The sequence below is a fragment of the Microcaecilia unicolor genome, chromosome 2 (assembly GCF_901765095.1).
Source record: "Microcaecilia unicolor chromosome 2, aMicUni1.1, whole genome shotgun sequence".
In the NCBI taxonomy this organism is placed as follows: Eukaryota; Metazoa; Chordata; class Amphibia; order Gymnophiona; family Siphonopidae; genus Microcaecilia; species Microcaecilia unicolor.
The window spans coordinates 363,498,812-363,523,734 of NC_044032.1; the positions used below are offsets into that span (position 1 = coordinate 363,498,812).

The 24,923-nt window shown below is 44.6% G+C and overlaps 2 protein-coding genes across 5 annotated transcripts in view; one reads left to right on the forward strand and one right to left on the reverse strand.

The window, feature by feature from the left end:
- GTF2E2 (general transcription factor IIE subunit 2) overlaps nucleotides 1–24,923 on the forward strand; it is a 143,810-nt gene that overhangs the window by 15,023 nt on the left and 103,864 nt on the right. The gene's annotated exons all lie outside the window — the stretch shown is intronic.
- The window catches only part of SMIM18 (small integral membrane protein 18), a 29,783-nt gene continuing 15,472 nt past the window's right edge, over nucleotides 10,613–24,923 (reverse strand). Inside the window, 2 exon segments of the mRNA XM_030194520.1 lie at nucleotides 10,613–10,782; nucleotides 10,785–10,938. Of these exon segments, the coding sequence (XP_030050380.1) occupies nucleotides 10,613–10,782; nucleotides 10,785–10,905 (291 nt within the window). The 5' untranslated portion in view covers nucleotides 10,906–10,938.

Genomic DNA, 24,923 nt, shown 5'->3' on the forward strand with positions numbered 1-24,923 from the left:
TGCTGTCTGCTGGCCATTTTTCGCCAGTATTCATGTTGATACCAGCGACATTAGAATCGGTAAGCTTAATTAATTTATTTTTTTCCATTCTTCTTTACTTAGTATGCATTTTTATTGAGTGTCTGTTTATCTCCTCCCTAGATTTATTGCAGCAAGCCTTAGGGCTTGCAACATAAAGCGTTTTTCTTCATTTTAGCCAGTACGTTCTTCTTTTTTTTTTTTTTATTGTTGGTGTTTTTTCATGGTCTCTTTGCCTTTCTCAGCAGAAGTTTCCTTAGATCTCCATTAGCTGTGCACATCATTTGGTTTTTATAACACACTAGTAAAAGGCCCGTTTCTGACACAAATGAAACGGGCGCTAGCAAGGTTTTCCTCGGAGTGTGTATGTTTGGGAGAGTGTATGTGAGAGTGACTGTTTGAGAGTCAGAGTGAAAATGTGAGTGTGTGAGAGAGAGAGTGAGTCTGGGTGTGAGTGTGTTTGTGAGAGAGTGTGTGTGAGAATGAGAGTGTGTGCAAGTGTGTATGTGAGACACAGTGTGAGAGAGAGTGTGTGTGTGTGCGAGAGAGAGAGTGTGTGTGAGACACAGATTCTCTGTGAGAGTGAGTGTATGAGACCAAGCGAGTGTGTGAGTGACTGTGTGGCACATAGAGAGTGAATGTGATACAGTGTGAGACAGAGTGTGTGAGAGTGAGAGTCAGAAAGACATTGTATATGAGAGAGAGAGTGTGAGCCCTGCCCTCCTAATCCATGCCCATCTGTCTCCTGCCCCCTCCATTCATCCTTTTCCAGCAATTCCCCTCTCTCCCTGAGCCCTGCCCTCCCAATCCATGCCCATCCATGCTCCTCTGTCACTTGTCCCCTCCATTCATCCTATCCAGCAATTCCCCTCTCTCCCTGAGCCCTGCCCTGCAATCCATCCATCCATGCCCATCTGTCCCCTGCCCCCTCCATTCATCCCTATCCAGCAATTCCCCTCTCCCTGAGCCCTGCCCTCCCATGCTCCTCTGTCCCCTGCCCCCTCCATTCATCCCTTTCCAGCAATTCCCCTCTCTCCCTGAGCCCTGCCCTCCCAATCCATGCCCACTCCTCTGTCACCTGCCCCCTCCATTCATCCCTATCCAGCAATTCCCCTCTCTCCCTGAGCCTGCCCTCCCAATCCATGCCCATCCATGCTCCTCTGTCACTTGTCCCCTCCATTCATCCCTATCCAGCAATTCCCCTCTCTCCCGAGCCCTGCCCTGCAATCCATATCCATCCATGCCCATCTGTCCCCTCCATTCATCCCTATCCAGCAATTCCCCTCTCCCTGAGCCCTGCCCTCCCATGCTCCTCTGTCCCCTGCCCCCTCCATTCATCCCTTTCCAGCAATTCCCCTCTCTCCCTGAGCCCTGCCCTCCCAATCCATGCCCATGCATGCTCCTCTGTCACCTGCCCCCTCCATTCATCCCTATCCAGCAATTCCCCTCTCTCCCTGAGCCCTGCCCTGCAATCCATATCCATCCATGCCCATCTGTCCCCTCCATTCATCCCTATCCAGCAATTCCCCTCTCCCTGAGGCTTGCCCTCCCAATCCATGCCCATCCATGCTCCTCTGTCACCTGCCCCTCCATTCATCCCTATCCAGCAATTCCCCTCTCCCTGAGCTCTGCCCCCTCCATTCATCCCTTTCCAGCAATTCCCCTCTCTCCCTGAGCCCTGCCCTCCCAATCCATGCCCATCCATGCTCCTCTGTCACCTGCCCCCTCCATTCATCCCTATCCAGCAATTCCCCTCTCCCTGAGCCCTGCCCTCCCAATCCATGCCCATCCATGCTCCTCTGTCCCCTGCCGCCTCCATTCAGCCTTTTCCAGTAAGTCCCTTCTCCCTTCCATGACCCCCCTCGCATCCATGCTCCTCTCTCTTTCCCATGTCCCAGCCTGGCCCGCCCTCTTCTTCCCCCCCCCTTCGCATCCATGCCCCCCCCTTCGCATCCATGTTGTCGTTTTTCCCTTGCCCTCCCGCTCCCATTGTTCAAGTTTACTGGCCACCCTCTTCTCTCTCCCCCACATCCCTTTTTTTTTTTTGTTTCTTCTTTTTAAATTTACCTCCGTGGCGGTTCCGGCAGCGAAGCGTCAGGGAAGGAGGCGGCGCTCCCGACGTCTAGCCTTCCCTTCGCTGTGTTCCGCCTTCTTCTGACGTCATCCTTGACGTCAGAAGAAGGCGGAACACAGCGAAGGGAAGGCTAGAGACGTCGGCGCCGCCTCCTTCCCTGACGCTGCGCTGCCTGATTTGTTTTTTTTTTTTTTTCCGCCCTCGACGTCATGACGTTTGACGCGAGGGCGGGGCAGAGACGGCTGACTGGCTTGAAGGCTTCACACCACGAATCCACGAACCCTTCAGCCTGGGAGTGACGTCAGATGGCTTCAGAACGTTGTCCTCAGAACGTTGAGGGTGCGTTTTATTATATTAGATATTTAAATCACTCATCTTTTTAATATTATTCAGCTGAACATTTTCTGGTCACTCCTTTTTTTTTTCAGCGTTTCTTTTTAGCCTGTTGCATAAAATATTCATTCACTTTGGTTTAAATTTATGGTTAGTATCCTCTTAGTTGTGTTTGATAGATAATATCCTTTTTTTGCCTTTCACACATCAACACAACCACTATACCATTCATGCAATACACGTTTTTTCAAAGATAAATGTCTTGTAACTTTCACCATATAATGTATTGTTTAGTTATATTCCATTTTTGCAGGTTTTATATGTGATCACTGAGCACTATTCCCATTTTTTAATATTCCATACACATTTAGTTCACATTTTATATTCAAATGTTTCTTCTGTATTTATCTGTACTTCTTAGTACTCATTGATCTTTACATGTTTTTATGAATGTTCGTATATTATATTTAATTTTTTGTTTGTATTAGAATTATTTGTATTACATATTTACATTTTGTGTATGTAGAGTATATGCAATGTATTTTATATGTTCATTTCATTGTTATAAGCATGTTCATTTATTTATTTTTTTGGATTTTAGACTCCTGATGAAGGCCTGTGGCCGAAACATGAATTTGTAGAGTCAAATCTTTTCATTAACATAATAAAGCATTTTACATCAGGTTTCATCTGTTGGGACTCCTCTTTGTCACCTTTGCTTTTGTGTTTCTTCTGTTTTTACAACCACGCTCTTGCTATGCTGACTTATGAAGGTTTGCTGGTGTCCTGTCACACAAGCACCTGTCTGTTAGGGACCTTTTTACTAAGCCACGTAAGCGTTTATGCCTTCCAAAATGGAGTTATATTTTCGTATGCGTGTTAAGTGGCACTGGACGTGCCTAGGTCATTACCACCCGGTTACCATGTGAGTGTTTATCGCTAGGTCAATGCCTGGTGGTAAGGTCTCAGACCCAAAATGGGCGTGCGGCAATTTTGATTTTGCCGCACATCCATTTTCGGCAAAAAATTTTTAAAAGGCCTTTTTTTTTTTTTTTTTACAGGTGCGCTGAAAAATGGATTGGCGCGCGCTCAAAACCCGCGCCTACACTACCGCAAGCCATTTTTCAGCACACCTTAGTAAAAGGACCCCTTAGTCAGTGGATTGCTTTCATCACATGTCCTCTTTAATACATAGATAAAACAGACAATATGTTTTCATTTGGTGGAACTGGACTTTAATTCAGTACACTGAGAGAGTGGATGGGGCAGAGAAATATGAGCATTTTATCTTTATTTTATTTTGTTGATTGCCTCACCTTCTTGAGCATGTGATCAGTTGTGGTTTTTTGTCCTGGTTTTTTTGCACTTTCCTGTGGACCAGCTTAACAGCTCTGAGTCACACAGTGTGGCACCCAGTGCTGCCTTGTAATTATTCCAGAAACTTTTATAGTAAAGTTTATCTGAGTAGGAAACCCATGGTATTTATCCTGAGCAGGTGATCTGAGGTTTAGCACAACATTCCTATCTTCACAACCATATTTGAAATTTAGCTTTTTTTGTTTGTATTTTGGGGTGGGCACTCTTTATTTGTGTAATGTATGTATATGTTTTAAAAGATTTAATATGCTGCTATTAATCTCAAAACAACATACCACTGATTAATGGATGCATAGTTGGTTGAACTCCAGGCATCTCTTTAACCAAAGATGAGAGTAAAGAAACCAGGCTGAGGCCCCAAGGCTTTTTGTTACTAGGACAAATTTTCTAGTAGTGGTAAAAACCGTGGAAAGAGTGTAAACCATATAGTGTAGTTCAACGTTGTTTCCCAGCCCTCTTAGGGGTGTATTTATCAATGTGGGCCACTGTTAAGACATGTTGTTTTACCACTAACTTGTACCATTTTATGCAGTGAGACCTAGTTACTAATAACTGGGATTAACGGTAAAATAACACAACTTAATGGTGCCCACATTGATAACTTCCCCACCCCCCTTAGTTAGGTATTCACACTTACCACAGTGATTTGCAGAGACCACCAGTGAATGTTGACCTACCAAATGCATATTCTTTGTGATGATCCTGAATAACCAAATAAGAATGCCTCCAGAAGAGGGCTGGGTACCATTGGTGTGGTAAAACTTGTACAAGCTTTCTTTACCCATTATTGGGTTTGATCAATGAGCCTGTTCGGCTGAGTACAAATAATGAAAAATATTATTCAGCCAATAATAATGCGCATTGAACTTTACCATAAATAGTAAAAGAAGCAATGTGAAATCAAAGATCATGTTTATATCTGTAGGTTTAGAACAGTAGAAACCTGGATTATTTGTATTCAAATTTAAATCTCTATTCGGTCAGATACGAATAGACTATGAATATTCGGTACAGCCCTATTTCAAATGTCGGAATTCACGTATTCTGCCCCCCCCCCCCCCCCCTTGCTCTCTCCACTTCTTGCTTGCTGTCCTTTTCTAAATGTTTTTTTTTTCCACGTTTATGTGCACAGGAAAAAAGTGTACTACATTTGGCCCTTTGTATAATTTGCTTTGCATCACAGGTCCTTTTTATATGCTCAGTGGACCAGTTTCTGAGGTAACGTGCTATTTAGCAGCTTCTGGCAAAAAAAAAAAAAAAACTTCAGTTAATTGGGTCTGTATGTATAAATTACAATGTCTTGAAGGGCTGAAAAAGAATCTATGGCTTTTAAATCAGGGTTTAATGCAGGTAGAAGTCCGTACAGCTTCAGGAACCCTTTGCTGATTACCCTGAAGTCTTATTTCATTTCTGTAATGTCATAGGACCAAATCATTTTAGAGCAGTTAAAACACAGAGATGATGCCAGGTATTGCTGCCTTGTTATCCTCCTCATGGATACATTTATGTTTGCATTAAGGAATGTCAGGTGGTGTGCTTCATTCAGAGCTCACCGTATTTATAATAATCCCTTTTGCTCAGTGTAAAATTCCTCGTCTACATTTAAATCTGTGTTTGAATGAATGCCATAGTAAAATGCTCCTCAGATTGTGGTAGCAGAACTCTTCATAGCTGAAAGGAGGATCTTTTAGTAACGTATTACAGGACCTCTGTGATCTGTGCATGATAAACCATGGGATGCAGTGTATCTGATAGAATGGCTTTGCTGAATAGCCATCAAGAGTGTATCATTTTTGGTCTGTCTGCAGAGCTGGCCCAAGGGTGGTGGGCACCCTAGACAAATTTTCAACCTTTCACCTCCACTGAATTAACTTTCAGACCCCTAGCCTGCAGCCATCCTCCCTCTTCCCCCCCCCCCCCCCCATGATTTGATAATTAAACTCAACAATCATGATAATTACACAAACATACTATAAAAATGCAGGTTAAAATATATGCTGCTGATTCTTTGAGCATGCGTGGTGTCTTGCTTTGACTGTAGCTGCTCTTTGCTGTCTTCAAGAAGCTGCTGCCCTAGGTGACTGCCTGGTCTAGTCTATTAATTATGCCAGCCCTGGCTGTCTGGCTGCCTGCCATTCATAGACCAGTATTAACAATCTATCTGTGCTTGTTGCTTCACATACTTACAAGATATAAAAACTCTGGTGAAATCAGAAGTGTCCAGTGTTGCAAACAGGTTTAGAAAATAATTTTTTCTTATTTCTAGTAGAACCTTTTTTTTTTTACATTAAGAGCACATTATAAATGATTATCAAAGGGTTTATCATATGAATCAGGATCTCTTATTTTCAGGGTATTGAGGTAAAAGAATTAAAATGGACTTCTTATGCTTTTCTGTCCCTGCCGCTTCACTGACTGTTCTGGGGTGTTCATTGTTTTAAGTCTTTAATATCCAGCTGAAGTTGTGCTGGGGCTCTTTGTTTTTGTCTTTTTGTTTCTGGCTAGGAACTGCCAAGAAATGGATTGAAAACAAGTTTAGAATTGCATGACAGCCTGAAATGTGTTCATTTCCTTTCTTATTGGGGAGTGGAGAGACAGCCTGCCTGTGAAGAGAGCTCCAACATGGCCATGTGTTTAGCTTTGACTGCAAGAGATGGTTTACCAAGCTGATCCATGGGTTGTTTTCAGAGTGCACTGGCTTTAAGGGCGCAGAGGCCCTACAGTGGAATGGGGACATGGGCATGTGCCCAAAGTGGTATGGCTAAACAGGAATGTCCATTCAAAGTACCTGAGGACTATGAGATTATCTTCAATTGTTCTTTTTATTATGGGGAAGGGGAAGGGGAAAATGAAAGGGCATTGTGCTGGAGTATGGGTTTAAGCTCTATGAGAGGTCCAGTGGATCAACCTGTGTAAAGAAATGTTTCTGCTCCGTAAGTACTTCCTCTCCCACCAAAGTAGTCTTATGTTTTGGTGGAAGGACCCTCTCTCCCCCATCCTGCTGTTACTGTCCAAGGAGCCAGAGATTAATTATCTTGTATTGGTCAACTAGTAACTTCTGATTTCCCCGGCAAGAGTTTGCCTCTGAGCATGTTGCCCTAAGAAGAGGAATTTGCTAATATCCTCTTCTGAGGTGGTTCAGCCTCTTCCGTGATTACTTGATCCTTCCCAACATAAGACAATTTCTCAGGGAAGGAGGATTTCTGAAGGGTATTTGGATGATTTATACCTAGGAATAAGGCCTCATTGAAAGGGACATTAACTCAATTAAATGATTTCCTCCCCAACCCCCCCCCCCCCCCCCCCAGGAGACTGTATCGAAACTGATTAAGCAGGGTGAACAATTGACTGGTTTGGCTACAATACAGTCAATGGTTGCCTCTAGTGTGAAAGGTTGATTATGGACCAGTAAGCTATCATTTAATGCAAGGAGTTTAAGATTATTCAGTTTTTCTCTGACTTGTTGTTTGACCCCCTTGGGATTATTTAGGAAATCTAGAAGTGTGATGTATTCCCAAGCAAATGCGTTATCTGTGATTCAACATCTATTATGTGTAGAGAGGTTAGTGTAGTGGGCTGAGAACCTGGTGAACTGGACTTAAATCCCACTGTGGCTCCTTGTGATCCTGGCCAAGTCACTTAACCCTCCATTGGCCCAGGAACAAACACTTAAAGGTCCTTTTACTAAGCTGCAATTAAAAAAAAAAAAAAAGTGGCCTTAGCATGCATTCGTGTGTGTTACCTGAGATCTAAGGCCATTTTTACCACAGCAATAAAATGACCGATTTTCCAATTTTTGTATTAATGGCCGTGTGCTAATGTTGGCATTAGTGCATAAGTAATGCCATACTGGGAAAAGACCAAGGGTCCATCGAGCCCAGCATCCTGTCCACAACAGTGGCCAATCCAGGCCAAGGCACCTGCAAGCTTCCCAAACGTACAAACATTCTATACATGTTATTCCTGGAATTGTGGATTTTTCCCAAGTCCATTTAGTAGCGGTTTATGGACTTGTCCTTTAGGAAACCGTCCAACCCCTTTTTAAACTCTGCTAAGCTAACCGCCTTCACCACTTTCTCCGGCAACGAATTCCAGAGTTTAATTATACATTGGGTGAAGAAAATTTTCTCCGATTTGTTTTAAATTTACTACACTGTAGTTTCATCGCATGCCCCCTAGTCCTAGTATTTTTGGAAAGTGTGAACAGACGCTTCACATCCACCTGTTCCACTCCACTCATTATTTTATATACCTCTATCATGTCTCCCCTTAGCCGTCTCTTCTCCAAGCTGAATAGCCCTAGCCTCCTTAATCTTTCTTCATAGGGAAGTCGTCCCATCTACGCTATCGTTTTAGTCGCCCTTCGCTGCACCTTTTCCAATTCTACTATATCTTTCTTGAGATGCGGCAACCAGAATTGAACACATAGTGCATGACCATTAAAATGAGTGTGTGTGTACGTACACCTATTTTGTAGGTGTAAGGCTCATGCACTAAGCCTTTGCTTACCAGATAGCACACAGTAATGTAGCTGCGCTGAGTAGCGCAGGAACACCTACTCTCCGCCCCCTCCCTAAACATGCCCCCCTTCAACAAAATTTTTTTTAGCATGCCCAGTTTGCAACTTAGTGTGGGATGCCTGAGCGTCGTGCAGTAAGCCATTTTAAGCTTAACGCAGCTTGGTAAAAGGGCTGTGTAGATTGTGCGCCCACTAGGGATGGAGAAAATAAATGTAAATTGCTTTGGTTGTACCACAGAAAGGTAGTATATCAAATCTATAACCCTTGTATTTACTTAGGAGGATTAGAGTAGGTGAGGGTGAAGAAGTGGACCATATTGCTTCAGTAGATAGTTTAGCACTTCTCGAGTCTTCTCAGGAAAATATTTCAACTTGTGCTACTTGCTAGTTGAACTACTTTCTGAGATACAGAATGTTTTGAAACACATTTTTTTTTCTAATCATATTTTTGACCAGAAAATTAACGTGGCTTTAAAATGTGGCCACACCTACTCAATTACATAGGAAAGAATGTCTAGAGTTGAAGCCTAGAATGTTAGCTCTAAGTACCTTTATTTTTCTTTTGATTTTCCTGTAAATGCCTAGTCACCCACCCTATTCAGTTAGAGAATGTCTTTTCTGAAAAGGTTTCCTGATTTCCTGTTGTGGATGGACCTATGTATAAGTGGGTTGTAAGAAATTTTTTTTCCAACCATCTTGTTTTGAGCTAATCCTCAAAATTGAGCTTTTAAAAATCTTTGTTTATTTTCTCATCATGATCTGGATTAGTTGCAGTATTGCTGTATTGGTGTGCTTTATTTTTCTAATCATATATTTCCTGTCACTTTTCTAGATTTTGTATCTCAATGAAAATTCATTCTTCTCCCCTTTTGAAGATTCTTCCTGCCCTTACGTCTTTTTTATTTTTTTTTTTATTCTCTTGTACACCAGTTTGGTTCTGAGTGTAGACTTGTGTTGCTGGTCTTGAGGTAAACTTAACACCACACTGGCAGAGCAGCAGTCAGGTCTGACACACTTCACTCTGTGCCTGCTCCTCTTGACCTGGGCATGGAGAGGATCAGGAAAGGAGGTCTGAGCTGGGTGGGGGGAGGCAGAGATTTTGCTGGGGTAGAAATCAGCCCACTTGCATTTGTGCATACACTTGAGACATCAGTAGCACAGATGGCTACATCATAAAATTGACATGTTTGCCACCATAAACGCACTAAGCAACATTAAAATTGGGATGAAGCTATTACACTGAAAACATTTGGTAGCATTACTTCTGTTCAATACAATGTTCCTCCTGTTACAATGTAAATTCAGCTGGAAGCAAAGAGGAGCAAAAGCTTTTAAACTAGTGTGCCTCTTAAATTATATTCTAGTGTTCCTGATTCCTTGAGCTTCCCTTTTTTAAAAAGAAAAGGGTTCAGAGTACAGAGTCTTAAAAATTTAGGGAGACTTCTGGCTTTTTAAGGAAACATTTTATGCTTTAACTAATCCTTTCCAGCATCCTGGTCTGTGATAGATTGAAACAAGTGCGAGCAGACTGTAATATGCTAGCATGGTTATGTGCAACACTAATGCTTTAGCTGAGTAAGGAAATGGTCTATTTTGTGACTCGGTGCAGAGAAGAACATATCCCCTAACCATAAAGCAAATAGAACAAAATTAGGGCCCCTTTTACCAAGCTGTGGCAAAAGGGGACCTGCGCTGGTGACATTCGCCGAGGCCCCTTTTACCGCAGCGGGTAAAATGGAAGTCTGTCTTCCTGCAGGAAATGGCCGTGCGGCAAGTAAAGCACTTGCACGGTGATTTTTTTCTGGGGGGGGTGGGGGGAGCCCTTACCTCCACCAATTGAGGTGGCAGTAAGGACTCCCGCACTAATCCGGCGGTAACCGGGCAGCGTGCGGCACTGCTCAGTTACCGCCGGGTACACCCTGGCGCTACAAAATTAATGTTTTTGTAGCACCGGATATGATGGTGCGCTAGGGGTGGGAAGTACCACTGGGCTGCTGTGGTAGCCTGGTGGTACTTCCTGTTTAGCAAGTGGTAAGCCCGCGTTGGTCTTACTGCTACTTAGTAAAAGGGGCCCTTAGTTAGAATGGTGTCTGATAGTCACCATTGATATGACCCCTAGTGAAAATTTTCAGAAATGGGCAGTATAATCCTTTCTTTGCCATTTTAGTCAGGATCATCACAAGCAAATTAGTAACTTTCCAATGCTTAAGTGTCCATGTGCAAAGCTCATGTCCTCTTCCTTTTCATGTTGGTACTCTTGGACAATCTTTCTAGCCAAGTGTAGCAGTTTGCTACACCACCTCTGTGTCTTTACTTTGCTTCACAGTGGAAAGCAGAACCCTCACAGGGTTGGAGTGGCTGTCCATGTCTTTGACATACAGTTCTTTGGTGCAGCAGCAGCAGTCGAACACCTCGTAGAGGAAGGCCAAGAGCATGAGCGACACCACAGCTGTGATGAAGAAAGTAGGATGACGAAGCAGGCTGTGCTCCAACCATCATGGAAGGGGTAGATCTTTTGTGCCTCAAAGCTCAGATGTTCATACAGGGCCAAGGTCTCATTCTTCCAGGAGTCAAGGGAGGCCATGTCAGCGGATGTTATTTTCTCTTGACAAAGTAACTGCAGGGAACAGGAGTAAAAAAAAAAAAAAAAGCCTGAGGCGACACACAGTTGGAAAAAAAGCAGTAATAGAGCACCCCTGTTATTTTAAAGAAGGTTCTGTGGAAGATCTGGTTGGCACATAACAGGGAGGGTTCTAATCAGATGATAGGTATACATCTCCAAATGTTACAATCTTTGCAAGGAGCTGGAAAGTTCTTTTGAAATGGCAAATAATCTTATGGGCTGTAGGTAGAACAGGAAAGAAGCTATTGCTGGGCCTGTCTATGCTTCTAGAGCAGTATTGACAGCTGGTGCTAGTGTCCAGTAAATCACTTATTCAGATTCTTTGTTCACCAAAGAACCAAGACCTGCCCTATGCTCTTCCAGATTAGTCTCCTGCACCATGGAGCTGTGATTTTAAATCGTACAAATACAGGTATGAATTTTCAATTCTGTGGAGAGCTAGAGCAGATGTTGGATAACTTCATCAGTTTGTGTGTGTGGGGTGCTTCCCACACAGTAAGGGAATTTTTGTTACAGGGCTGCCTAAGCAGGACATGGTAGTAACAACTCTTGTTATGGCTAGTGATGTCCCTTCTAATATGGTAAATGTTCAAACAAAGATTACATACATAGCCATGTATACTTTTTTTTTCTTCTCATGTCATAATATGAGAAAACAAGCATGCAATTAATAAAAATCATAAGCCCTACATGAGGACCAAGCCGGCTTTATCCCCAAGCGACAAGTAGCTGATAACATCAGGAGGACATTGAATATTATTTGGGAGGCCCAACACCGGGGGGAGGCATTTGTGCTGTTAACAACAGATGCAGAGAAAGCCTTTGACCGTGTGGAGTGGAACTATTTATGGGAAGTGTTAGTCAATGGGGTTTGGTCCAGGAATTTTAACATGGCTCAAGGGGTTATATGAGGCACCGGTGGCTTGGATAAAAGTCAATGGGGGGTATTCGGACCTGGTCAAGATACAGAGAGGCACACAGCAAGGCTGTCCACTCTCACCCTTTTTGTTTGCTATGGCAATTGAACCGTTGGCGCAAAAGATAAGAGCAACTCCACACATAAAGGGGCTCAGCATAGGAGGAAGGGAACATAAAATAGCAATGTTCGCGGATGATGTACTTTTTTTTATGTGCGCCAACCAGAGGAGACTTTAGCACATATTTGCAGAGAGCTTAGAATATTTGTTGGGATGTCCGGCTTTATAGTTAACTATGACAAGTCGGAGGTTATGGGAATAATGGGGCCCACAGCGGATTTCTAGGGTGTGCTACAAAATTTCTCATTCAAAGAACAAGGGCTAGTTTCAGATATCTGGGTATACAAGTTCCCCGGGTCCTGGATCAGCTATATGGGTTAAATTATGAACCGTTGTTTAGAGAACTTAGGAAGGATATGAGCAGATGGAAACATGGTCTGTTATCCTGGTGGGTAGAATAGCAGTGGTAAAGATGAATTTGGTTCCTCGACTGTTGTTTCTCTTCTCAAACACTGCTGATGGGCGTTCCAGTAGGGGCGCTGAAGAAAATACAGACATATCTCAATTTCCCTGGGGAGAAGAAGGGCTAGGTTGTCGAAGCGAATCATGGGTCGGAGTAGAAGAAGGAGGGCGGGCTACCGCATCATTTGGTACTACCAAGCAGCACAATTAAAGCAGGTGGCAGAATGGAGCAAGGGACGGGGGTCACAGGTGGCAGTCCTAGAACAACACTTGACCACAATGTAATCTAGAGAGGGGCCTCTGGGGTCTAGTTTAATGTCACTCCTAAACGAGTGAATGCCAGTCCTTTCATAGTTCACTTGGAGAAATTATGGGACTCTTTGAAATGTAAATTTAAGAGGGGGGGGGGGTGAAAACTACTTTAGCGCATATTATACATGAAGCGGGACAAGAGGGAAAAACGTTCCGAGAGTGGCACAGAAAAGGCTTGCAGACATTCATAGATTTCTGTCGGATGGGAAATTGAGAGAATTTGGGAAGCTGCAGAGGAAGTATAACCTCCCTGAGACGAATTACTATGCATACATACAAATTAAGCACTACATGGGGAGACAGGGTGGACACAGAAAGATTCGAGAGAAAGTGAAAAGCTGGAATATATCTGGGAAACTTTAAAGAGCGGGAGAAGGGGCATCTCCAAACTCTATTGGTATCTTAGAGGAGAAACATTGATTAAGTTGCCATACATGAAAGCATGGGAACGGGACTTACAGATTGAAATGAGTTTGGAAGTTAAAAAAGCCTCTGTGTGTATTAATAAAGGAAAATGCTTACAAAGTTTTAAGTAGGTGGTACTACACGCCAGACAGAGTGAGGCGTATGTACCCCAGCGCATCTGACCAGTGCTGGAGATGTGAAGAAGAAATAGAAACTTTTATGCATGTGTGGTGGGCCTGTTCCACCATCCAATCTTTTTGGGTGGAAGTTGCTGCTCAATTGACATTGATTCTGGACACTCAGTTTTTGCTGGAACCAAAGTGGTGTTTGCTGGGATGGGGGAATAAAGAGGCCAGAAATGGCAGAGGCAACTCAAGAGACTGTCTAGCAGCCAAGTTGGAAATAGCAGCTCATTGGAAGCAACGAGTAGGGCCCACCATCTTGGACTGGAAACTGAGACTCAGGGTCATATTGGACCTGGAGAAATTGACAGAAGGACCTGATGCGAAAGAATGGACAAATTTAGAGCGGATATGGAACAATGTTAATGAAACACAGGGGGAACAGCCATGAAAGGGAAAATGGAGGGAGGGGGAGGGAAGGGAGGAGGGGGGATAAGGGAGTTGGGAATACAATAATACAATGTTAGATAAGCTTTATAGAGGAATTTGAGTAGTTTATGAGAGCTTGCGGCCTAGAGGCTGCTACTAACTGTATTGTACACATTGTTGGTGTTTGAAGTGTTGAATAAAAATCTTAAAATTGAAAAAAAAAAAAATCATAAGCCAGCACAGCAAATTGAAAATTGCTCTAATCACTTGTGATGTAAAACAGTGACATTCAAACTTTCTTTTCTACAAAGGTCCCTGCTTATTGACGTTTACCTACAACCACAAAAACTGGAACTTGTCTGTTGATTTCCATCATTATCTTATCTACAAGATCAGCTCAGTGACCACCTTTTCTTCTTCTATCTACTATCCCTGCACTCTTCCCCCCCCCCCCTTCTATCTTTCACCTCCTGCTGCCAACTCTTAAGATATGGGTGTGGCTCCTGCAGTAGTCCAGAGCTGCTGCTGTTTTTCTGTAGAAGGTGACACTACATCAAGAGCAGAAGCCTCACCTAATCAGTTTGGAAGCCACTCATCTAATCCCATGGAACATCTTTTGATTTAGAAGAGCAATAAGTAGAATCTGGTCATGTTGAAATGCAAAGTACCATAAACACTTTAGTACATTTGGCCTATAGGTGGTTTCCATCTCCCCCCCCCCCCCCCCCCCAGCCCTTTTAAGATTTCATGTGTACACCAGGACAAGGATCCAGTTGGCTATATGAAAACACTTTAGCTTTGGTAGTGTGTAGTTTGATTTATACAATGGAAAGTATTGCTGGAGAGGCAAAACTTGGAAGATACATGTGTATATATATATACACTCTGTTTTATGGTTGAACCCTTGTTTGCTTTCTGTGGTACTAACATATGAGTTCTGTGGCTTATGCTTTTGTAGACTGGGGAACAAGTTGAAAGTTTTGTTTTTAAACCAGGGGTTCTCAACCCAGTCCCTATGACCACACCTAGCCAGTCAGGGTTTCAGGAGACCACAATGAATATGCATGCCTCTTATGTCTCCAAGGACAAGCAGGCTGGCTTCTTCTTACATGTGGGTCGGCATCCACGGCAGCCTAGGGAATGGCAAATTTTTTCCAGAGCAAAAATCAAAACGTTTTGCCAGAGCCTTCTGTTGCGATGCGCGGACGACTTCCTGCCCGTCGTGTGAGCGTGCCCGCTCAGTTTTTTCTGTCCGCAGGCGGAGACACAGCGTACATTCAGTTCGTCTCTTTATTTTTGGCCCAGGAATAGGCTTTCGACAATTTCGTCAATTTCTTTTGGTCCCCACCCCCCCCCCCAAATCTGCTACTTTCCGTATTTGTCCTTAGTTTTTAGACCTTGTTTGTAAGGTTTTCTTTCATGTTCGAAGCTGCCGTCTTTTAGGCGCTCGGTCGGTTTCTCACCCTTTTTTCTTTGTGCCTTCTTCTTTCCGAGGCACAATCGCGTCTTTTGATTTCGCCGAAGCTGTTTTTTCTTCCATGTCATCGAAGACACCCAGCTTCAAACGTTGTACTTGGTGCAACCAGACCATCTCGGGTACCGATACCCACGCTTGGTGTATCCAGTGCCTTGGGCCCGACCATAGCCCAGCCGCTTGCAGTCTGTGTCATCGCATGAAGAAACGGACCCAAGCGTCTCGAGAGGCCCAGCGAGAGAAGCTTTTGGGACTCAGTCTGGTCCTTTGACGTCGACATCGAGGGATGCATCCACATCGGGAGCGAAGGTAATGGCTGCGGAACGACCAACTCGTGTTGGGAGCAGTGAGGCATCGAGTGGGTCTCCACCTGTCTCGAGGCCTCCTGTTATGCAGGCCTCCCGGGACCGACCGTCGGACCCGGCCCCAAGGAGACGCGAGGATTCTCGAGGAGTCTCAATGACGGGCGTCAAGCGAAGGCGAAGAAGCACCGTCATTGTTCTGCTTCGACACGGTGCCGGGAGCACAGGACATTGAGGGATTCGGCACCCAAGAAGCGTCGGCACTGAGAAGATCGCTCTCCCTGTATTCAGAGGTGCCGATGCGTCGGTCTATCAGCCCGGTACCTGCTCCCGAGCGCCTTACCGACCCCGCAGCATGTGTCTGACGGCGGCTCTCGAGTGCATCAGGGGCCTTGCTTCCAGAGCTTCTGGAAGGGTTGATGCGTCAGTCTGCTTCGGTGTCTGGTGCTGCGCCTTCCGTACCGTCCTGCTGCAGCAATATCTGGCCCTTCTCCTTTGGTGAGGTCCCCGACTTCGGTGCCACCTGCGTCATCGGTGTCAGCTGCTCCCAGGTCAACTCCCCTTCACGTCGGTGAAGGAAGCTTCACTGGAGTCCAGGCGGGCTGTTGACTTCTTGGCACCGCCATCGAGGGTCGTCGTTCCTCGGCGTCGAGGGCATGCTCAGTTTCGGACTGCTCTGAGAGATGTCTTGTCCGAGACTGAAGTGAGCGTTCGTGGAGGAAAGGAGGATCCCAGGTACTTTTCTGATGAGTCCTATGGGATTCCTTCTGAACCTTCCCCTCCACCAGAAAGGAGACTTTCTTCCATCTTTTTTGTACAAAGACTTATCCACATTTGGCTTTCATAGCTCCTTTCTTTTCTGTCTGCCCTTCAGTGTGTCCATTCTTATACAGATCTTACTGTAAAAAGGCAAACTTGTTTACCCCCACTGCAGTATTGCTCCAAAAGATACTGAAGGGAATTGACCCCGATCTTTAAATAAGAGATGTTAAAAGTGTCCTCTGATGCCATCTCCACAGATTACTAAACTGAAATAAAATAAAGTATCGTTATAATTTTTGAATAATATAATTTTCTTTCAAGTTCTGCTTGCAGTTTTGTTGGATACTATGACAGCATCAGCCTTGATTTAAGGAGGAACCTTAGAGTTGCACATTTTCTGCAACAGATTTGTTACTCTTGCTATGTCAAGGAATATATAATCTTGGAAGCCATGATATTACTCAAAGGAGAATTAATGGAGTCAATTATTCAACATTGCAGTGGGCCTGGTCGCAGCTGACAGAGGAATACAGGATGGACAATCGTTGGTTTTGTTTTTTTTTTTGGCTGAAACTGAATCTGCAGTTGAAATTTGCCTGCTGAATTTCAACTGAAACTGGTCCAGCCTTAGACTGGAAAAGCCCCCCTTTCTCTCCCTCTCCCTTCTGCTGCCAACACTCCCACTTCCTTCTTCCATGCCCCCTTTCTCCCACACCTACCTTACTACCCTGGTAGTCTAGTGGCAAGTTGGGACTGGAGCAACCCAGTCGGTCTCCGCCTATCCTGTGTTCCAGTCAAAATGGCTGCTGCAACCTCCCAGAGGCAATCGCACAAGACTGCTGCTGTAGTCACAGCAGCCATTTTGACTGTGGACATAGGATATGGCAGGAGCAACTGAGATCACTTCTGCCTGAACTCACCACCAGGGCAGTAAATGTAGGCCCAGAGTGGCCTATGGTTGGGTCTGAGGGTTGAGGGGAGAGCCACGAGGACAGAGCGGAAAAAGATGTAGTTTCAGCTGAAAATTCACTGGCATTTTTGGCCAAAACAAAAGCTGAAAGCAGTTTTCAGGCTGAAATCTAAATTTGGTCAGCCTCTACCCAGAAGTTTATGCCGGTGTCGTCACCACATAGCTCACCAGGCAATATAGGATAGCCACACCTAACTGCTGGCTTCTCCCTGAGTCCTCCCACAGACTCCTCTGGCACTAAATAGCAGTTCCATGGCACTCAGAGCCAATATTCAGCAGTACTGCCCAGTTAAGGGCTCTGAATATTGGCAGCCAGGATGCGGAGTGTAATTTAGCAGACAGGAACCTCTTCTGCCAGCTTAAACCATTTTATTTATGTATGTATTAGGATTTCTTTACCGCCTTTTTGAAGAAATTCACTCAAGTTGGTGTACAGCACAAATAAGTCACAGACAATTGCGCAGCAGTAAAAATATTCAAATAACAGTACAAGTTTGGCATAGTATATTCTACCTAATCCTAATAGGGGATATATATATAATAGGAGGTACCTAAAACATTAACACAAACAGTACTCCTGTTCTATATACATTACAAAATCTTTATTAGTGAAACAAACAGTGAATTAAAGAAATTACCAATAGTATCCCTGCAACTCACTCACACTGCCATCCATACACAGAGACTGAAGAAACTGCAATTTAGGGTTATGTTCAATGTTCTTGTGGGATTTACATATGTGATCAGGGTATAAGTCTGGTGTGGATGGCAGTGTGAGTGAGTTGCAGGGATACTATTTGGTAATTATTTTAATGCACTGGTTTGTTTTCACTAATAAAGATTTTGTAATTTATATAGAACAGGGGTACTGTTGTTGTTAATAGTATATTCTACACCATGCTGAATATCAGCCCTATAAAGATTCTGCTAGAAAGCTTATAATATAATATATGATCCTTACAATTGGCATTTCCATTTAGCTATATATATTTTATAATTCTCATCTGACTTCTACTAATTAGCAGAGGAGGTTGAAATAGTTGCTTGCTGAACTAGCAACATTCATAACCTCCTATGGTATCACATTTGTCACTTTTAATCTCTTCTATAAGGTCTGAATCCATTGTTCTGGGAAACCATCATATTCTTTATCCTGTGGCAGTCCCAGAAACCTAGCAAAATTAGATCTAAACATTACCAAGAGTTCATTTTATGTCTTGCGATGTTAACATTATCACAGTTAATTCTGATATGTCTTAATTTGCTGATTACAAACAGAGATTTTTTCTTAAATGTGGATGAAAGATCGGTATTTCTCTGAAACACTACTCTGTTCATTATCAATTAGCCACCAAAACAGCTCTGCTGTTTAATGAATTTTGCCATAGATGCAGAGAAATATATTTTTGCCCTTTAGAATGCAATTTGGTTGTAATTAATTTTAGGTTTAGTGGAATAGTTTCAGAAATTACAATTTTGCTTCATTTTTTATCAGATATTATTCCCGTCCTTAATTTTATAACACCCCTTCCACTGTATTGCACAGAGAATGACACTTGGGTTACACTGGGTTTTCTAAGACACTCTTGCTTGTTATGGTTTTCTGTTAACATTCCGGTAGAATCCAGTCCGTGTTTTCCTGCAGAATTCTTTGGGTGGCAGTTAGGAATTAAAGACTGCACTAACTTCTCATCATGACCATATGATAAAATGGCAACTCCATTGTTTTCCTTTCATCTTATTATCCTTTTGATTTAAATGGTTTAGTGCAGTGGCCTGAGAACCAGTGGTTCAATTCTCATTGCAGCTCCTTGTGACTTTGGGCAAGTCATTTAACCCTCCATTACCCCCAGATACAAATAAGTACCTGTATATAATGTGTAAACTGCTTTGATTTGTAAGCTCAGAAGGCAGTATATTAAATCCATCTCCTTTTCCAACACTTACTCCCGGTACAAGAGTTTAAATTTTCAAAGGACTGTAGCCTCCTATTTGATAAGAGGCTGGAGGGACACTATTTTTAAAATGCTGACAGATCAGCTCAGGATGGACCAAACTATATTCCAAAAAAGGAAGCCAGTGTTGTAAGAAACAGAAATAATCCATCTGTGGGACCCAGTGAAGTCTATTCGTTTTTGTATTGAAAATACAGACTTCCTAGTGTTCCTTAAGTTTTAGGTATTGATCGATGAGCCCTTTAACCAGATTAGGAATTTGAGTAACCATGAATGGTAACTAAGCTGACCTTGAGCCCTTAAGAAAGCTCCTTTTTCAAGTGTAGCGTACTGAGTGCGTGGCCTAGCGTTGTTACCTGGTTATGTTGTCCTTACACCCTTCAGTGATGGTCACTATGGCAATGTGCACAACTCAGCAGGATTCTCTCCAGCCCTGACATCACACATGGTGGGGGAGGGGAGTAGTATTCAGTGAGGTCAGCTGCTGAAAAAATTAACCCAGTTCTCAGTACCTTCTTAACATATTACAGTGGAACAGTGAGGGGGGTAGCAGGGAGGGGGAAGGAGTTGGTGCTTTTTAAAAAGGGGAAAGTAAATACTTAAGGGCTCTTTTACTAAAACATCCTTCCAATGTGCTATATATCATTCAATATAGAGCTTTTATTCCTGCATCGGCAGTGGATTACAATTGTAGCAGAAGCCTTGCTTTCATTCTCTTGAGCTTAATATTCGTATATTTATATATCACAAGATGCCATCCTTCTTTGATTGACTCCTGAAGAAGGTGTCTGTAGCGCCGAAACACGGCTGTGTTGAGTCGAGTGTATATTTAAATAAAGAGATTGTTCCTAATCTACGTCGCCTACTAGTGTTGTTCAAGAGCCTACTCCTCCTACTCCCCCTTTCCTCAGAGAATATTAAAAGGAAACTTTAAGACAATCCAGGAATGTAAGACCTTTGAAGTCAGAATGATTAAATATTTTGACACCCACCAGACAGGACAACAAAGATTTGGGTTTTCTAGCCTATTATAAAAAATTCTACTGCTTTGTCACCCTCTTATCACCATATCGCCCTGTCACTTATATTATTAATCAACATTTGCTTATTTCTGATCCGATGAAGAAGGGTTACCTTTGAAAGCTAATCAATAAATATATTGTTAGTCCAATAAAAAAGGTATCATCTTATTTTCTTTTCTATGTTTTATTTTATTTCTAATGATTACCTTTAAAAGTGTACTAACATGGCTACCACATTTCTCTACTAAAATCTGTTCTTAAAATGTTTAACACGGGAGTTTCCAGTGTGCTAAGCCCAGATTGAATGCAGTAGTGGTTTATGGGTATGTCTTTGTCTCTCTCTCTCGATTTAAAATTTTTGCTTGTCCCATGGAACTTGCAAACAAAATTAACACAGGAGCACTTAATCTTAGTTATGAGACATTAAGCACTCCCATGCAAGATAGATAATTCTTCTAAGTCCATTCCCCTCCCATGATTCACTTCCTCTCAAAATATTTTTTAAAAAGTAATGTGCTATTATCATGCGTAAACAGGCAGATTAATGCAAAACACGTTAACATATTTGTAGTATGCTTTTTTTTCCACTCCCTAAATGCATGTTATGGCTATGTTAGGCTTAACACCCTTTAGTAATAGGGTCTGTTATTTTGTCCTGCATCCTACATGCCTAGGTACATGACTTGCTCATGATCCCAGCAGTACAGGACAATATTGGCCTGGTTTTATTTAGAACACCTGTGTGAGCAGCCTAAAAAAGGTGCTTATCATAAACCTGTTTATAAAGACAAAATAGGCGCTCAAGGCTTGGACCGGGTTACACTGACTCACGGTGCCAAGCTTTAAGTGTGCCTAGTAGCGCTCTAGAAATGTTAAGTAGTAGTAGTAGTAGTAGTACTTTACTGGTCCACCTGCAGTGGCTATTCCCTGCTCCCAGCAGCGTCTCCCTCCAACACGAGTCAGCATCTTCTTTTCTTCCTCTCTCTCCCTCTCATATATGTTTATAACAGGGTTTTCTCCTTTCTAGAACCAGCCAACAGCGTTTACAATTCACAGGATGCTGCTTCAGAAGTCTTCCCTTTCTCAGGTTCAGCATTAGGTCAAAGAGGGGGTGGAATGTGGTAAAGGGAGGGATTCTGGAGTGGCAGAGGCAGCGTTCTGTGAATCGTTAATGCTACTGGCACCTCTAGAATGGAGAAAACCCTGTTTAAAGAACATACCAGGAGGGAGAGAGAGCTGCCAGACTGGGGAGGGGGGGGGGTTCAGAAAGATAGAGCTGCCAAGGGTGTTTTTCAGAGAGAGGGGGGAAGCTGTCCTGACCATACGATGGAGTTTCAGAGGGAGAGAGAGGTGGGAAGCTGCCGGACCATGGCAGAGGGGGTTCAGACAGAGAAAGAGAGAGGAAGGGAGGGATTTCAGAGGGAATAAGAGAGGAAGGGAAGCCTCCGGACCATAGGGGAGGGGTTTCAGAGAGAAAGAGGGGGGAAGCTGCTGGACTGTAGGGGAGGGATTTCAGAGGGAGAAAGGGGGGGGGGCTGTCGGACCCAAGGAGAGGGGTTTCAGAAGGAGAAAGAGGGGGGAAGCTGCCAGACCCTAGGGGAGGCTTTTCAGAGGGAGAAAGAGAGGGGGGAAGCTGCCGGACCCTAGGGGAGGCTTTTCAGAGGGAGAAAGAGAGGGGGGAAGCTACCGGACCCTAGGGGAGGGCTTTTCAGAGGGAGAAGAGAGGGGGTAAGCTGCCGGGCCCTAGGGGAGGCTTTTCAGAGGGAGAAAGAGAGGGGGGAAAGCTGCCAGGCCCTAGGGGAGGCTTTTCAGAGGGAGAAAGAGGGGGGGAAGCTGCCGGGCCCTAGGGGAGGCTTTTCAGAGGGAGAAAGAGGGGGGGGGAAGCTGCCGGGCCCTAGGGGAGGCTTTCAGAGGGAGAAAGAGGGGGGAAGCTGCTGGACCCTAGGAGAGGGGTTTGGGGAGAAAGGGGGGGGGGGAAGCTGCCGGACCCTAGGGGAGGAGTCTCAGGGAGAAAGGGGGGGGGGAAGCTGTCGGACCCTAGGAGAGGAGTTTCAGAGGGAGAAAGGGGGGAAGCTGCTGGACCCCTAGGTTGCAGAGGGAGAAAGGGGGGGGAGCTGCTGGACCCCTAGGTTGCAGAGGGAAGAAAGGGGGGGGAGCTGCTGGACCCCTAGGGAAGGGGTTGCAGAGGGAGAAAGGGGGGGAGCTGCTGGACCCCTAGGGAAGTGGTTGCAGAGGGAGAGAGAGAGAGGGGGAGCTGCCGGACAATAGGGGAGGAGTTTGAGAGGGGGTGGAGCTTCTGGACCGTAGGGAGGGGTTTCAGATAGATAGATAGAGAGAGAGTAGGGAAGCTGCTGGACTGTTAGGGAGGGGTTTCAGAGAGAGAGTAGGGAGTTCGATTCCCGGCACAGGCAGCTCTTTGTGACTCTGGGCAAGTCACTTAACCCTCCATTGCCCCATGTAAGCTGCATTGAGCCTGCCACGAGTGGGAAAGCGCAGGGTACAAATGTAACAAAAAAAAAAAGATGCTGGACCATAGGGGGGGTTTCAGAGAGAAGAAAGGGACGATTTCGGGCCGTAGGGAGAGGGGTTTCAGAGAGAGAGAGAGAGAGAGAGTAGAGAAGATGCCAGACCGTTGGGGGAGGGGTTTCAGAGAGAGAGAGTAGAGAAGATGGCAGACCTTTGGGGGAGGGTTTTCAGAGAGAAAGAGAGTAGGGAAGCTGCCATACTGTGGGAGAGGGGTTTCAGAGGGAGGAGAAGCTGCCGGGCAGGGGTTTCAAAGTGGGAGAGAGGAGGGGAAGCTTCCGGAAGATAGAGGAGGGGTTTTAAAGAGAGTGGGGAGGTGCCGGATGGTAAGGGAGAGTTTTCAGAATAAGGAGAGAGGAGGGGATGCTGCTGGACAGAAGGGGAGAGGTTTTACAGAAAGAGTGGGGAAGCTGCTGGACCATAGGGGAGGGGTTTCAGAGAGAGCGAGAGAGAGGGACCGTGGAGGAGGGTTTTAGAGGGAAGGAGAGGGGGATGCTTGCTGGAACGTGGGGGGAGGGGTTTGTGCGGGAGAGAGAGGGGAAAGGTGCAGGAACTAGTGGGGAGAGGGTTTCAAAGAGGGGGAGCTGGTGGAGCTGCCACTGCAGGAGAGGAGGAGAAGGGTTCTAAGATAGAAGGAGGGAGCCACAGTACTGTGGGGGAGGGTTTTTTTTAATAGAAATAATTGAGAGCTATCAGACTGGGAGGAGAGAGGGGAGGGTGCTGCGAGACTGCAGGGGGAGGGCAATTTGAGAGGGGGAGCTGGTGGACTGCGAGCAGGAGAGGGTTGAGAGACTAGACGGAGACGTGAGTGTTTGAGGTAGAGGAAGGTGCTGCGGGACTGCAGGGGGAGGGGAATTGAAAGAGAGGGGCAGCTGCTGGCCTGCGAGCAGGAGGGTGGTTAGACTAAGCAGAGACTTAACCCCAGGACAGAGACGAGGGAGAGGCTTAACCCCAGGGCATAGATTAGGGAGAGGCTTAACCCCAGGGCAGAGATTAGGGATGGATATTGGACTTCAGGGGGAGAGAGGGCATAAATATGTTGGACATGGAGGGGGAGGAGAATCAAAGGTATACAAAGGGCCAGAAGCTGGATAGGAGGGGCTATACAGGTAGATGTTGTACACCATGAGGACCTAGGAAGGTGAAAGGAAAATGTTGGGACATGGAGTGGTAAATGGCGTGAGATAGGAGATCCTGGACATAGGAGGACATAGGGAAGATACTGAACATTGGGAGCAGACATATGAAGATGGAGGGGTGATGCTGGACATGAAGGACGCATGGGGGAGGTGTACATTGGAGAGCATGGGGGATATAGGGAGATAGAGTAGAGGGAAAATGCAGGACATGGAGGGGAACTGTAAGACACTGGGGCATAGGAAAATGGATGGGAGATGCTGGACACTGGGAGTGATCAAAATGTGGCACAGGAGTTGAACAACAGGACGAGTTTAAATATAGACAAATAACAGATTACATTCAACAGAGGAATGGTGTGGAAGAGGCTGTTTGTCCCGTGTATATAGTGCTCTCCTGACACAGAAATTCCAATAGAGAAATATAGTGCTAATGGGAAGCTGATTTAAGCACTATGCCTACTGTAAAGGACTGGGGAAAAGGATTCAAATATCTCTTAAAATATCGATTGCAAGCGATGTAATTGAAAATAATTACAAAATTATGTACAGATGATACTACACACCAATGAGACTCTTAAAAATATACAATCATGGCACCTGGAAGTGGTGGAGGGAGTGTGGGTATCTCGGGCAATATGTATCACATATGATGTAGCTGCCCAGGGTGCAACCCTTTTGGACAGCAGTGCTTCAGATGGAGACAGACATAACAAATATATCCAAGAGGGCTAACTTTGCCTCTTACATTTTAAGCCCAAGGAATAAAACCAGAAATTCATAAGCTGACCAGTAGCCTATTCACAGCTAGCAAACTTTCTCTGGCGGCAGTATGGAAACAGCCCTCAACACCTACTATGACCAGAGTATTACAAAAACAGGACTGTGGGCCAGATGCACTAAACTTTATGAGCAAGCAGTAAACCCTGGCATGCACTAAACACTTTTTTCCGACGACACTAGCAGCTAACGAAAATGAGATGCACTAATCTTTTCCGATTGCCTTAACGCTGGAAAATCTAACGAGAGGTCTGTACCTCTCGTTGGGGCTGCATGGGATTGGAAAAATTATTAAAATGGTAAAAAAAAAAAACCTGGAAGTCTCTGAGCCAATCCCAGCACATTTAG